The sequence below is a fragment of the Dendrobates tinctorius genome, unplaced genomic scaffold (assembly GCF_039654945.1).
Source record: "Dendrobates tinctorius isolate UK_male_01 unplaced genomic scaffold, ASM3965494v1 ptg000029l, whole genome shotgun sequence".
Lineage (NCBI taxonomy): Eukaryota > Metazoa > Chordata > Amphibia > Anura > Dendrobatidae > Dendrobates > Dendrobates tinctorius.
Genome location: NW_027361697.1, coordinates 41,770,199 through 41,786,035, shown reverse-complemented (window position 1 = coordinate 41,786,035; position 15,837 = coordinate 41,770,199). Strand labels below are relative to the sequence as shown.

The 15,837-nt window shown below is 46.4% G+C and overlaps 2 protein-coding genes across 4 annotated transcripts in view; one reads left to right on the top strand and one right to left on the bottom strand.

The window, feature by feature from the left end:
* SLC30A7 (solute carrier family 30 member 7) overlaps positions 1-9,436 on the bottom strand; it is a 70,119-nt gene extending 60,683 nt beyond the window's left edge. Inside the window, exon 1 of one of the 2 annotated variants that reach the window (XM_073571658.1) lies at positions 9,405-9,436. In XM_073571658.1, the coding sequence (XP_073427759.1) occupies positions 9,405-9,421 (17 nt within the window). In that variant the 5' untranslated portion in view covers positions 9,422-9,436. Of the gene's footprint in view, positions 1-8,423; positions 8,949-9,404 lie in introns of those variants that run through there. The other variant, XM_073571657.1, reaches the window with a different exon arrangement.
* The window catches only part of EXTL2 (exostosin like glycosyltransferase 2), a 29,527-nt gene continuing 22,758 nt past the window's right edge, over positions 9,069-15,837 (top strand). For both annotated transcript variants that reach the window (XM_073571663.1, XM_073571660.1), the window contains exons 1-2: positions 9,069-9,225; positions 13,889-14,074. The gene's annotated coding sequence lies outside the window, so the exon portion shown is untranslated. The remainder of the gene's footprint in view (positions 9,226-13,888; positions 14,075-15,837) is intronic.

The window sequence follows — 15,837 nt, the reverse complement described above, 5'->3', positions numbered from 1 at the left end:
AGAGTTTACAGGAGAAAAAATAGGCATTCAAAGAAAAGTACACGGTCCCTACAGTCAAACATGGCGGAGGTTCCCTGATGTTTTGGGGTTGCTTTGCTGCCTCTGGCACTGGACTGCTTGACCGTGTGCATGGCATTATGAAGTCTGAAGACTACCAACAAATTTTGCAGCATAATGTAGGGCCCAGTGTGAGAAAGCTGGGTCTCCCTCAGAGGTCATGGGTCTTCCAGCAGGACAATGACCCAAAACACACTTCAAAAAGCACTAGAAAATGGTTTGAGAGAAAGCACTGGAGACATCTAAGGTGGCCAGCAATGAGTCCAGACCTGAATCCCATAGAACACCTGTGGAGAGATCTAAAAATGGCAGTTTGGAGAAGGCACCCTTCAAATATCAGGGACCTGGAGCAGTTTGCCAAAGAAGAATGGACTAAAATTCCAGCAGAGCATTGTAAGAATCTCATTGATGGTTACCGGAAGCGGTTGGTCGCAGTTATTTTGGCTAAAGGTTGTGCAACCAAGTATTAGGCTGAGGGTGCCAATAATTTTGTCCGGCCCATTTTTGGAGTTTTGTGTGAAATGATCAATGTTTTGCTTTTTGCTTCATTCTCTTTTGTGTTTTTTCATTTAAGACAAATTAAATGAAGATAATAATACCAAAGAATTTGTGTTGGCAATCATTTTCAGGAAGAAACTGAATATTATCTGACAGAATTGCAGGGGTGTCAATACTTTTGGCCATGACTGTATACAAGGACGATATAACACCATAAAATACATATACAGTCCTATATACATCTATGGTGAACGGGAACTGATCAGCCAGAACAAGACAACTGAATAACATCGCACGGTAATGGTGTCTGTCAAGGGAGGGAAATATTTGTAGTTTTCTATTTCATAAATACGATAACTAGTACACATGAAGATAAACTTATCACAGAAGTCTGCTTCTTTCTCCAGTTACTGAGATAGGAGATGACATTTGGTGCAATTAAAATTCTATGAAGAGATGAGCTAGAAGCCGACAGACATTCCGCTGCACGTTCTCCACAAACCAGTACAGATGTCCATAGAACATAATGAGCACAAACTGTCACCTACGTCAGTAAGGGGAAATTTGTATTCACTGATGATTCATTTGCAAAATTCTGAACTTGGTGGTAAAATCTGTCATCAGTCCTGGAGGAGAAAGAAGCAGATTTCTTTAATAAGACATATTACAAATCCGCAAATTTCCATGACTGCCATAGATTTATGTAAAAAAAATAAATAACCGAAGACTACTCCTTATAGTTTATACAGCTCCGTACTCTGGTATCATGCACATATACACACACACACCGGCTCAGGCTCTGTACCTCTATATACATATGATGGACAGCTCCGTACTCCGGTATCATGCACATATACACACACACGGGCTCAGGCTCTGTACCAGTATATACATATGATGGACAGCTCCGTACTCCGGTATCATGCACATATACACACACCGGCTCAGGCTCTGTACCTCTATATACATATGATGGACAGCTCTGTACTCCAGTATCATGCACATATACACACACCGGCTCAGGCTCTGTACCAGTATATACATATGATGGACAGCTCCGTACTCCAGTATCATGCACATATACACACACACCGGCTCAGGCTCTGTACCAGTATATACATATGATGGACAGCTCCGTACTCCGGTATCATGCACATATACACACACACCGGCTCAGGCTCTGTACCTCTATATACATATGATGGACAGCTCCGTACTCCAGTATCATGCACATATACACACACCGGCTCAGGCTCTGTACCTCTATATACATATGATGGACAGCTCCATACTCCGGTATCATGCACATATACACACACACCGGCTCAGGCTCTGTACCAGTATATACATATGATGGACAGCTCCGAACTCCGGTATCATGCACATATACACACACTGGCTCAGGCTCTGTACCTCTATATAAATATGATGGACAGCTCCGTACTCCGGTATCATGCACATATACACACACACCGGCTCAGGCTCTGTACCTCTATATACATATGATGGACAGCTCCGTACTCCAGTATCATGCACATATACACACACACCGGCTCAGGCTCTGTACCAGTATATACATATGATGGACAGCCCCGTACTCCGGTATCATGCACATATACACACACTGGCTCAGGCTCTGTACCTCTATATAAATATGATGGACAGCTCCGTACTCCGGTATCATGCACATATACACACACACCGGCTCAGGCTCTGTACCTCTATATACATATGATGGACAGCTCCGTACTCCAGTATCATGCACATATACACACACACCGGCTCAGGCTCTGTACCAGTATATACATATGATGGACAGCTCCGTACTCCGGTATCATGCACATATACACACACACCGGCTCAGGCTCTGTACCTCTATATACATATGATGGACAGCTCCGTACTCCAGTATCATGCACATATACACACACCGGCTCAGGCTCTGTACCTCTATATACATATGATGGACAGCTCCATACTCCGGTATCATGCACATATACACACACCGGCTCAGGCTCTGTACCAGTATATACATATGATGGACAGCTCCGTACTCCGGTATCATGCACATATACACACACTGGCTCAGGCTCTGTACCTCTATATAAATATGATGGACAGCTCCGTACTCCGGTATCATGCACATATACACACACACCGGCTCAGGCTCTGTACCTCTATATACATATGATGGACAGCTCCGTACTCCAGTATCATGCACATATACACACACACCGGCTCAGGCTCTGTACCAGTATATACATATGATGGACAGCTCCGTACTCCGGTATCATGCACATATACACACACTGGCTCAGGCTCTGTACCTCTATATACATATGATGGACAGCTCCGTACTCCGGTATCATGCACATATACACACACCGGCTCAGGCTCTGTACCTCTATATACATATGATGGACAGCTCCGTACTCCAGTATCATGCACATATACACACACCGGCTCAGGCTCTGTACCAGTATATACATATGATGGACAGCTCCGTACTCCGGTATCATGCACATATACACACACTGGCTCAGGCTCTGTACCTCTATATACATATGATGGACAGCTCCCTACTCCGGTATCATGTGCATATACACACACCGGCTCAGGCTCTGTACCGATATATATATATATATGATGGACAGCTCCGTACTCCGGTATCATGCACATAAACACACACCGGCTCAGGCTCTGTACCTCTATATATATATATATGATGGACAGCTCCGTACTCCGGTATCATGCACATATACACACACCGGCTCAGGCTCTGTACCTCTATATACATATGATGGAAAGCTCCGTACTCCGGTATCATGCACATACACACACACACCGGCTCAGGCTCTGTACCTCTATATACATATGATGGACAGCTCCGTACTCCGGTATCATGCACATACACACACACCGGCTCAGGCTCTGTACCTCTATATACATATGATGGACAGCTCCGTACTCTGGTATCATGCACATAGATACACACCGGCTCAGGCTCTGTACCTCTATATACATATGATGGACAGCTCCGTACTCCGGTATCATGCACATACACACACACACACCGGCTCAGGCTCTGTACCAGTATATACATATGATGGAAAGCTCCGTACTCCGGTATCATGCACATACACACACACCGGCTCAGGCTCTGTACCTCTATATACATATGATGGACAGCTCCGTACTCCGGTATCATGCACATACACACACACCGGCTCAGGCTCTGTACCTCTATATACATATGATGGACAGCTCCGTACTCCAGTATCATGCACATACACCGGCTCAGGCTCTGTACCTCTATATACATATGATGGACAGCTCTGTACTCTGGTATCATGCACATACACACACACCGGCTCAGGCTCTGTACCTCTATATACATATGATGGACAGCTCCGTACTCCAGTATCATGCACATACACACACACCGGCTCAGGCTCTGTACCTCTATATACATATGATGGACAGCTCTGTACTCTGGTATCATGCACATACACACACCGGCTCAGGCTCTGTACCTCTATATACATATGATGGACAGCTCCGTACTCTGGTATCATGCACATATACACACACACCGGCTCAGGCTCTGTACCAGTATATACATATGATGGAAAGCTCCGTACTCCGGTATCATGCACATATACACACACCGGCTCAGGCTCTGTACCTCTATATACATATGATGGACAGCTCCGTACTCCGGTATCATGCACATATACACACACCGGCTCAGGCTCTGTACCTCTATATACATATGATGGACATCTCCGTACTCCGGTATCATGCACATACACACACACCGGCTCAGGCTCTGTACCTCTATATACATATGATGGACAGCTCCGTACTCTGGTATCATGCACATATACACACACACCGGCTCAGGCTCTGTACCAGTATATACATATGATGGAAAGCTCCGTACTCCGGTATCATGCACATATACACACACACCGGCTCAGGCTCTGTACCAGTATATACATATGATGGAAAGCTCCGTACTCTGGTATCATGCACATATACACACACCGGCTCAGGCTCTGTACCTCTATATACATATGATGGACAGCTCCGTACTCCAGATCATGCACATACACACACACCGGCTCAGGCTCTGTACCTCTATATACATATGATGGACAGCTCCGTACTCTGGTATCATGCACATATACACACACCGGCTCAGGCTCTGTACCTCTATATACATATGATGGACAGCTCCGTACTCCAGATCATGCACATACACACACACCGGCTCAGGCTCTGTACCTCTATATACATATGATGGACAGCTCCGTACTCTGGTATCATGCACATAGATACACACCGGCTCAGGCTCTGTACCTCTATATACATATGATGGACAGCTCCGTACTCCGGTATCATGCACATACACACACACACACACCGGCTCAGGCTCTGTACCAGTATATACATATGATGGAAAGCTCCGTACTCCGGTATCATACACATATACACACACTGGCTCAGGCTCTGTACCAGTATATACATATGATGGAAAGCTCCGTACTCCGGTATCATGCACATACACACACCGGCTCAGGCTCTGTACCTCTATATACATATGATGGACAGCTCCGTACTCCAGTATCATGCACATACACACACACCGGCTCAGGCTCTGTACCTCTATATACATATGATGGACAGCTCTGTACTCTGGTATCATGCACATATACACACACACCGGCTCAGGCTCTGTACCAGTATATACATATGATGGAAAGCTCCGTACTCCGGTATCATACACATATACACACACTGGCTCAGGCTCTGTACCAGTATATACATATGATGGAAAGCTCCGTACTCCGGTATCATGCACATACACACACCGGCTCAGGCTCTGTACCTCTATATACATATGATGGACAGCTCCGTACTCCGGTATCATGCACATACACACACACCGGCTCAGGCTCTGTACCTCTATATACATATGATGGACAGCTCCGTACTCTGGTATCATGCACATATACACACACCGGCTCAGGCTCTGTACCTCTATATACATATGATGGACAGCTCCGTACTCCGGTATCATGCACATACACACACACACCGGCTCAGGCTCTGTACCTCTATATACATATGATGGACAGCTCCGTACTCTGGTATCATGCACATATACACACACACCGGCTCAGGCTCTGTACCTCTATATACATATGATGGACAGCTCCGTTCTCCGGTATCATGCACATACACACACACCGGCTCAGGCTCTGTACCTCTATATACATATGATGGACAGCTCCGTACTCCGGTATCATGCACATATACACACACACCGGCTCAGGCTCTGTACCTCTATATACATATGATGGACAGCTCCGTTCTCCGGTATCATGCACATACACACACACCGGCTCAGGCTCTGTACCTCTATATACATATGATGGACAGCTCCGTACTCCGGTATCATGCACATATACACACACCGGCTCAGGCTCTGTACCTCTATATACATATGATGGACAGCTCCGTACTCCGGTATCATGTACATACACACACACCGGCTCAGGCTCTGTACCTCTATATACATATGATGGACAGCTCCGTTCTCCGGTATCATGCACATACACACACACCGGCTCAGGCTCTGTACCTCTATATACATATGATGGACAGCTCCGTACTCCGGTATCATGCACATACACCGGCTCAGGCTCTGTACCTCTATATACATATGATGGACAGCTCCGTACTCCGGTATCATGCACATATACACACACCGGCTCAGGCTCTGTACCTCTATATACATATGATGGACAGCTCCGTACTCCGGTATCATGCACATACACCGGCTCAGGCTCTGTACCTCTATATACATATGATGGACAGCTCCGTACTCCGGTATCATGCACATATACACACACCGGCTCAGGCTCTGTACCTCTATATACATATGATGGACAGCTCCGTTCTCCGGTATCATGCACATACACACACACCGGCTTAGGCTCTGTACCTCTATATACATATGATGGACAGCTCCGTACTCCGGTATCATGCACATATACACACACACCGGCTCAGGCTCTGTACCTCTATATACATATGATGGACAGCTCCGTACTCCGGTATCATGTACATACACACACACCGGCTCAGGCTCTGTACCTCTATATACATATGATGGACAGCTCCGTTCTCCGGTATCATGCACATACACACACACCGGCTCAGGCTCTGTACCTCTATATACATATGATGGACAGCTCCGTACTCCGGTATCATGTACATACACACACACCGGCTCAGGCTCTGTACCTCTATATACATATGATGGACAGCTCCGTACTCCGGTATCATGCACATATACACACACCGGCTCAGGCTCTGTACCTCTATATACATATGATGGACAGCTCCGTACTCCGGTATCATGCACATACACCGGCTCAGGCTCTGTACCTCTATATACATATGATGGACAGCTCCGTACTCCGGTATCATGCACATATACACACACCGGCTCAGGCTCTGTACCTCTATATACATATGATGGACAGCTCCGTACTCCGGTATCATGCACATATACACACACCGGCTCAGGCTCTGTACCTCTATATACATATAATGGACAGCTCCGTTCTCTGGTATCATGCACATATACACACACCGGCTCAGGCTCTGTACCTCTATATACATATGATGGACAGCTCCGTACTCCGGTATCATGCACATACACACACACCGGCTTAGGCTCTGTACCTCTATATACATATGATGGACAGCTCCGTACTCCGGTATCATGCACATATACACACACACCGGCTCAGGCTCTGTACCTCTATATACATATGATGGACAGCTCCGTACTCCGGTATCATGTACATACACACACACCGGCTCAGGCTCTGTACCTCTATATACATATGATGGACAGCTCCGTTCTCCGGTATCATGCACATACACACACACCGGCTCAGGCTCTGTACCTCTATATACATATGATGGACAGCTCCGTACTCCGGTATCATGTACATACACACACACCGGCTCAGGCTCTGTACCTCTATATACATATGATGGACAGCTCCGTACTCCGGTATCATGCACATATACACACACCGGCTCAGGCTCTGTACCTCTATATACATATGATGGACAGCTCCGTACTCCGGTATCATGCACATACACCGGCTCAGGCTCTGTACCTCTATATACATATGATGGACAGCTCCGTACTCCGGTATCATGCACATATACACACACCGGCTCAGGCTCTGTACCTCTATATACATATGATGGACAGCTCCGTACTCCGGTATCATGCACATATACACACACCGGCTCAGGCTCTGTACCTCTATATACATATAATGGACAGCTCCGTTCTCTGGTATCATGCACATATACACACACCGGCTCAGGCTCTGTACCTCTATATACATATGATGGACAGCTCCGTACTCCAGTATCATGCACATACACACACACACCGGCTCAGGCTCTGTACCTCTATATACATATGATGGACAGCTCCGTTCTCTGGTATCATGCACATATACACACACCGGCTCAGGCTCTGTACCTCTATATACATATGATGGACAGCTCCGTACTCCAGTATCATGCACATACACACACACCGGCTCAGGCTCTGTACCTCTATATACATATGATGGACAGCTCCGTACTCCGGTATCATGCACATACACCGGCTCAGGCTCTGTACCTCTATATACATATGATGGACAGCTCCGTACTCCGGTATCATGCACATATACACATATATTATATATATACACACACACACACACACACAACATATAAGGCATAGATATAGACACACATTTGCCGGTTCCGGTGCACTCCCGTACCTGATCCATCCGGACACTTTCCGCGCCAGGTTGTATTTGGGCGGCTTGTACTCATCGTCCTTAATAGATAACGGCAGCATCCTGACAGCGGGACCCGACACCTCGGCTCACACCGGCGGTAACGTCCCGGCTTCTCCTATATCGGGATACTGCCAGCTATGTGCTCCCTCCTCGGCCGTGCGAGCTCCGGGAGCCGCTTCCTTCTTCCGGGGGAGTTGCCGGCGGCTGACACACAGGCACTCGGCCGCCAATCACATGAATGAGCGGAGCGCAGACTTCCTGGTGGGAGCATCACAGAGAGCAGCGCTGACGGAGCATTAGTGGAGGCCGGGGCGCCAGGCACAAAGATGGCGGCGTTGTTACCGGACGTGCTGACGTTACGGCGTAAGAGCTGTGCGCCGCTTACATTGCGCCGGTGTCTCCAGTGCACAGTGCGGTGCTGGCGAGTTCTTGCGAAGACTGTCCTGCAATGCACCCGTGAACCCACCCGCCTCAGGTCCCTCTGGGCCTCTACCTCATCCGCAGTGGTTACTGCTCTGTTAGTTTAGCCGTCACATGACTGCTGAAGCCTGTGATTGGCTTAGGCAATCAGGTGACCAGAACAGCACATCCTCTTGTTTCTCTAATGACGTAATCTAGTCACCTGACTGTTGCATCCAATCAAAGACTTCAACAATCATGTGACACCCTGATCGCCTGCAGGAGCTGTGAGGCTGGGTCTACGCAGGGGCGACGGAAGCGGAGCATGCTGCTATTTGCTCATTTTTAGAATGTTCATTGCCTGTGCAGACCACCCTTCTAGGTCACAGAAATTTCCGCAATACCAAACTTGTATTATTTGTTTTTTTTTAGAATTTAACAAAATTGAGACTTTTGTGAAAAGAAAAAATGTTTTTTGTCTCCGCTCACTGAGAGGCGTAACGTTTCTGTAACAACTGGCGGCATCACTGCATGGCCTCCCATCCCTCACCCCCAACTTACTCACTGCTCCAGGCCATACTGTGATTTCTGTCTGCTGCTGGCTCCATGCTGTGTGCCTCTTCCTGCCTGCTCTCTGCATGCTTCCTGGCTGTGTGTATAGGGGGGCGGCGCAAGAACTCTCTGGTTCTTATGAAATCAGGGTGCACCTGTCTCATGTGTCCCTGGCAAATTACCAAGAGACCTCTGGCATTTAGGGCAGCTCCACCCAGTGAACCCTGCCTGTGCAATGTGTTAACTCAGCTAGTGTCTTGCTACTGAGTCGCCAGGTCCTGTCCCGTGTTTCGCCTTCTCTGAAGGCTTGATTCCTACCTTTGCCTTGTACCTGTCTGCCCTCTAGGAGGCAGAATATCCTAGTCTTTGTTTCTACCTTGCCTTGTACCTCTCCGTCCGTCCTCCAGGAGGCCAAATATCCTGGTCCCTGTGCTATTACTCCTGACCTTGTCTCATACCTGTACTTGCCGCCCTCCAGGAGGCAGAATATCTGGTCCCTGTGTCTTTGTTCCTGAACTCAGTCCTACTTCTGTCTCTTGGTCTCCTCGCCTGTGGCTACATTCCCTGCTGTGTCTATCCTTGTGCCCTCTCCGTCTGCCTGTGCTCCGTACTCTAACGGCTCTGCTTATGCTCCGCAATCTTACAGCTCTGCCTGCTCAGTACCCTTGTGACTCTGCCTGTGCTCCGTACTCTTGCAGCTCTGCTTATGCTCCGCACTCTTGCGGCTCTGCCTGCTCAGTACTCCTGTGACTCTGCCTGTGCTCCGTACTCTTGCAGCTCTGCTTATGCTCTGCACTCTTGCGGCTCTGCCTGCTCAGTACTCCTGTGACTCTGCCTGTGCTCCGTACTCTTGCAGCTCTGCTTATGCTCTGCACTCTTGCGGCTCTGCCTGCTCAGTACTCCTGTGACTCTGCCTGTGCTCCGTACTCTTGCAGCTCTGCTTATGCTCTGCACTCTTGCGGCTCTGCCTGCTCCGTACTCTTGTGACAGCCTGTGCTCCATACTCTTGCGGTTCTGCTTATGCTCCCCACTCTTGCGGCTCTGCCTGCTCAGTACTCGTGACTCTGCCTGTGCGCCGCACTTTTGCTGCTCTTCCTGCTCCGTACTCCTACGGTTCTGCCTGTTCCCCGCTCCCGCTGCTGCGGAACCTCTTGCTGCAAACTGCAGCTCCTCTCCGCAGTCTTGCGGTTCTCCACCTCCTGTGTGAACAGGTCTCTACCTGTTCCTTCATACACCGTTCCTTCCTGCCAGTACTAGCACCTTCTGTGTGAACAGGACTCTACCTATTCCATACACCACTCCTGCCTGCCCTGTGTCTCAGCCGTGCCAGCCTGCCCTGTGTCTCAGCCGTGCCTGCCTGCCTACTCGTCCTAGTATCAGCCGTGCTCTTCTGCCAGTCGTGCCTGTCGCCCGCACCCGTCCTAATGTTTCTGTTCCCCAGTGGGATCAGCAGCCACAGCCATACACCACCCTGGATTGGCACCTGACAGCTGCCTGCCGCACAAGCCTGACCTCACCATCAGAGGCTCCAGCAAAGACCGAGGTAGCTGTCTTAGTCACGCCCCTTCCAGGGTTGTCTGGTTTGTGGCACAGTGGGGCCACAACCCCCTGGCTGACGCCCACCAGTCAGGGTGCGAGCGTGACAGTTTCTACTTCTGCATGACTGATGGAGCCGTGTGGGGGCTTGTTGTTTTTTTAGTATGTTTTTGGGGGGCTGCATACTGCGGTTTCATCATTTTTCATTGCATTTTCTGGACAAGATGTTTTGACTTTGCCTTTTTCCTCTTTCTGGCACTTACTGTATGGGGGAACTACATTTATATCTTCATAAATCTGGTTCCTAACCAAACAAATATTACATTTTTTTATTTATTTATTTTTGAATGGGTAAAAGTGGCTATTTAAACTTAGATTGTTCTTGGAAAATATTTTAAATATTTTCTATTCCTCCTGGGGCCTTGAGCCTGTGGTCATTCCATCTCTTCTACTATATACTGCTGTGCTGTGGTATTGAAGCATATAGTAATAAGGACGATCTATGGTGATTAAATAAGACTGACCGTCACCTCCAAACAGAAAACCGGTGTGTACAAGACAGGTGCACACTAAGAGCAGCCATCGACATCCATAACTACCAAATAAAGTGGCGTTCTGTAGCGCTATAGCATGCAAACATGAAATGTGAACTGCATTACTGCTCTAGAAAATAGGAAAAAAATTAAGATACTTAGTGGCCAATCCATGCGCGCCCAGCAGCCAACAACAAGGCGATCTTCTTTTGCTGGGAACCAATTTGTTGGTTGTATATGGAGATGGCTACTCTTAGTTTTCACCTGAACACACCTGATTTCTGTTTGGATGTGTCAGTCAGTCTTTTATTATTTGTATACTAAGGGCCCCGTTACACGCTTCAGTGTCCCAGCGATCCCACCAATGATCCGGCGTGGATGGGATCGCTGGGACATAGCTGATCGCTGGGGAGCTGTCACATAGGCAGACTCACCAGCGATCAGAACTAGTGAGCACGCTGGTATCCAGGGCGCTTAGTTACCCGCTGTTTACCCTGGATACCCGATCAGGACCAGCGAGCACACTGGTATCCAGGGCAAACAGCGAGTAACTAAGCGCCATGCGGCACTTAGTTACCCGCTGTTTACCCTGGATACCATCTCCCAGCGCCTGCTGTATGGCGCTGGGAGCTCGCTGATCGTTGGTCTCTCGCTGTTACACGCAGCGATGTGTGCTGCCCAGTGGGAGACCAATGGTAGATTTATGGCCCAGACCATTAGGCAACGATTAACGTTCAGCCAACTGATCGTTGATCGTTCCTACGTGTCACAAGCAACGATGTCGTTTCGACATCGCTGCAACGTCACCAAACTGATGACGTTGCAACGATATCGTTCACAATATCGTTGCGTGTAACGGGGCCTTTGGGCTCTCTGAGCACTCCACTCCTCAGCCTCTGGCAGTTTTAATTACAGCAGGATCCTACCTTCCCATATAAATGCAGACTTCAGCCTAAAGTGAGGATTCACATTAGGCCAGGATCACACATGCGAGAAACACGGACGCTCCGATCTGAGTGCCGGCGGCAGTGCCGGGTATTAACATGCGTGACTCGGCCGTGTTTCTCGCATGTGCGATCCCGGCCTTAGGCAGGTTCCCAGCAAAAAAGATCACCTTATTGTTGGCTGCTGGGTTTTTATGAATTGGCCAATTTATGCGCTAAGTATCTTAATTTTTTCCTATTTTTCTAGACCAGTTATGCAGTTCATATTTCATATATTTCACATTTACGTGCTATAGCGCTACAGAGTTCAATCATATTTATTAGATCTATGAAGATTGTCATTTTAGTTTTGTTTTTATTGTGCCGTTAACATGTTTTTGCATTTTTATTGGGGTATGTTCACATTAAAAAAAGCGGAATGTGAATTTTTCTTTCTAGGAAATTCTTCCACATAGCCCTAAGGTGTTTTCTGTGTCTTTTTCAGACTGTTTTTCTTTATCTTTTTCCCTGCTTCTAGTTTATTTTGTAGTACATATCTGCTCATTTTTTTCATGCAGAATCACCTCATGTTCTTTTGTTTCCTATAATAAAAAAGACATGGCAACTAAAGGTATTTATCCCCATTGAAATCAATAGTCAAAGTTTTTGAAGCATTTTTTGATGTTAGTGAACGTATCTGTCATGAGTGGAGTTATACAGATGAAAGGCTGGGGCATTGGATCACTGCCTGCGCCCCTGCCCCGCTGTGAACAGGTAATGTATGCTGGATGTCTGATGGAAAGCAGACATTGAGTGTGTACACAGAGTATTTAACATGTAGCTGTCAATGTTGGACAACCATGTGGGCCAGCAAATGTGTCTCTGTAGGCCTCTTCTGGCACAGACATAAAACAATATTTTACGTTTTTTTTTTTTTTGTATTCCACTTCTAGTTTTACAGAATCCATGGATATATCCATGATCGGGGAATATATTCACATCTGTGGGTAAAATTGCAAAAAAGCTTTCACAGATTAAATTTGTAAGATTAATCTGTGTTTTATCTTTTCTTATTTTATACTTTTTTTTATCCATGTCTTTGTAATCTTTTTAAGCACTGTACTTCTGTAACGCCAATGTTGTTGTACCTGCATATTCCCACTCCCTCTTCCTGACAGGGTCGCCCACCTATTCACCGCCCATGAATAGTCTGCACATGTTGTGCAAGTCTCCCAGCGACGTACTTAGTGCGCATGATCTGAAAATGCCCCCAGCCAATAGCTGGGAGGCATCAGGTATTTAAGGCAAGCTCCCCTATAACACTTCACCTTTGGTTAGTTAGTGTTGGTACATCTAGTCTGTTGCCAGTTCCCTTTCCTTGTTCTCCTTTATAGTGTTGTTTAACCAAGAACCTGCTCCCGATACGCGTGTTATCTGAACCTGAAACCACTCTGGCAGTACCTGAACCTGAAACCAGTTTCCATCCTGTCTTGTGTTCCAGAATCCGCACTGTCTCAACCAGTACCAGTGTCTGTCCGGTGTAGGACTCTGAATCTATATCCATGTCTGCGTTCCTGACCCTGGGGTCAACTGCCGCAGTACATGGGACTGCCCTTGCAGTGGTATCTGCAGCTCAAGCTTAACTCCACCATCAGGAGCTCTAGCTGCTTAGTTACGCCCCTTCAGGGTAAGTCTGGCTGTGACGCAGTGGGTCCACAATCTGTGTGTCTGACAACTTCTTTTTGGTTATTAAGTCTAAAATGTAAAAAGCTTGTTCTTTGTTGCTGTAATGTACCCATTATCTCGAGGAGAGTAAATAATTTGGTTTTGTTACCTTGTAGCCAGAGTACAAGTAGGGAACCGTTCAGGGTCTTAGGAGAGCTTGGTGGGGGATGTACTAGTGTATTGCAGAGTGCCGGTGTCTAGGCCTGGTATAAAAGCAAGTGGTGGTAGCGGAATGTGTGACATGGATGTGGGGACAAACAAATAATATAAAGGAGCAGCATCCAATCCGGGTGAAAAAATACTTACAAAAGTTTATTCTGCCATTAAAAAAACATACAACGTTTCGACCACAAAATGGTCTTTTTCAAGTATAACAAACAGCAAATATGGTGGCTTTATATAGAGAGGATAAACCAATCAATAGCAAAGAACCGCCCTCATACAATGATCACAAAAAAATACACAAATATGCATATAAATGTCAATCACAAAATCATATATAAAAAAATTACATTTCATAAAACATATATAGAAACAAACATTTGCAATACAAATAGACTTATGTAAACAACAATATACAAAGTCACACATGTACATGTACCAATCATATGATGGCATCAGGATCCCCATGGTGATCTTTCAACCAATTACCAGCGTTCTAACATATGTTAAGATCAGATAATCCAGATGACCATTGCATACACGTTGTGAAACTAGCGCCAAAACCAGCAGCCTATCTAAATTGACCATACTATTGTTGCTCACCTGGAAGCGCTAGCCCGTGCACCAAAATCTCTCTCCCCCAATCTTAACAGCGGCAGCACACATCCCCAGAGTAAATAACATCACGGGGCGAGATCCAGCGATAACTTACAAAATCTCGACCCACGCACATGCGCAGTGGTACCATACTAAACACCTATTCATCAAAGCCCCCACTGACAGCACACTATAAGCGCACGCGCAATGACCATATAGTGGGCAAAATAATCACTATCAAGCAAGTAGCAGTCACATGACACAATCATGTGACCGCAACATGCCACCAGTGTAGATCGCAATTTTAAATATCCCACGATAACCTATACACCCAACAGTAGCGCATACGCAATAATTCCACAGTGATGACCTATCTAATAGATCTCCCATAAAGCACGCGATGAAAACACACGCGCAATAACTGCAAAATGGGAAAAACTGATCACTAACTTAAAGAAAGCAATCACATGACAAAGTCATGTGACCGCAGCATATCATAACATTTACTACCTGAAAAAAGTATATAGTGGCCGACACATGGCAATATAAAAGCCAATTTAAAATAGAGCATATGGCCAGAATCAGATTGTAAAAGTTATGACACTAAATCTTCTACAAAAATGCAAAAGGTCATCACTATGGCAACAGGTCAGTCCATCCAAATAGAACACCTACTCCACAATCTTTATTATATATCATCTAATAACAACAATTAGTGAAATTTTAAGCCGAGATAGAAAAACTTTAATCAAAACATTCAAAAATATACAGGGCATAAAAAGGCAAGAGGGCATGGGGATCGATAGACAAAATAATCAATAACATATGATGAAGTATACATAAACTTCAGTGCTATTCAGTCCCCATGTCCTTAGGCCACTTCAAACCCCAATCCTAAAAAAACAACTTATGCTAACATCTATATGGCGGTATTCGAGGAGCAACATGTGTACAAATCTATCCACT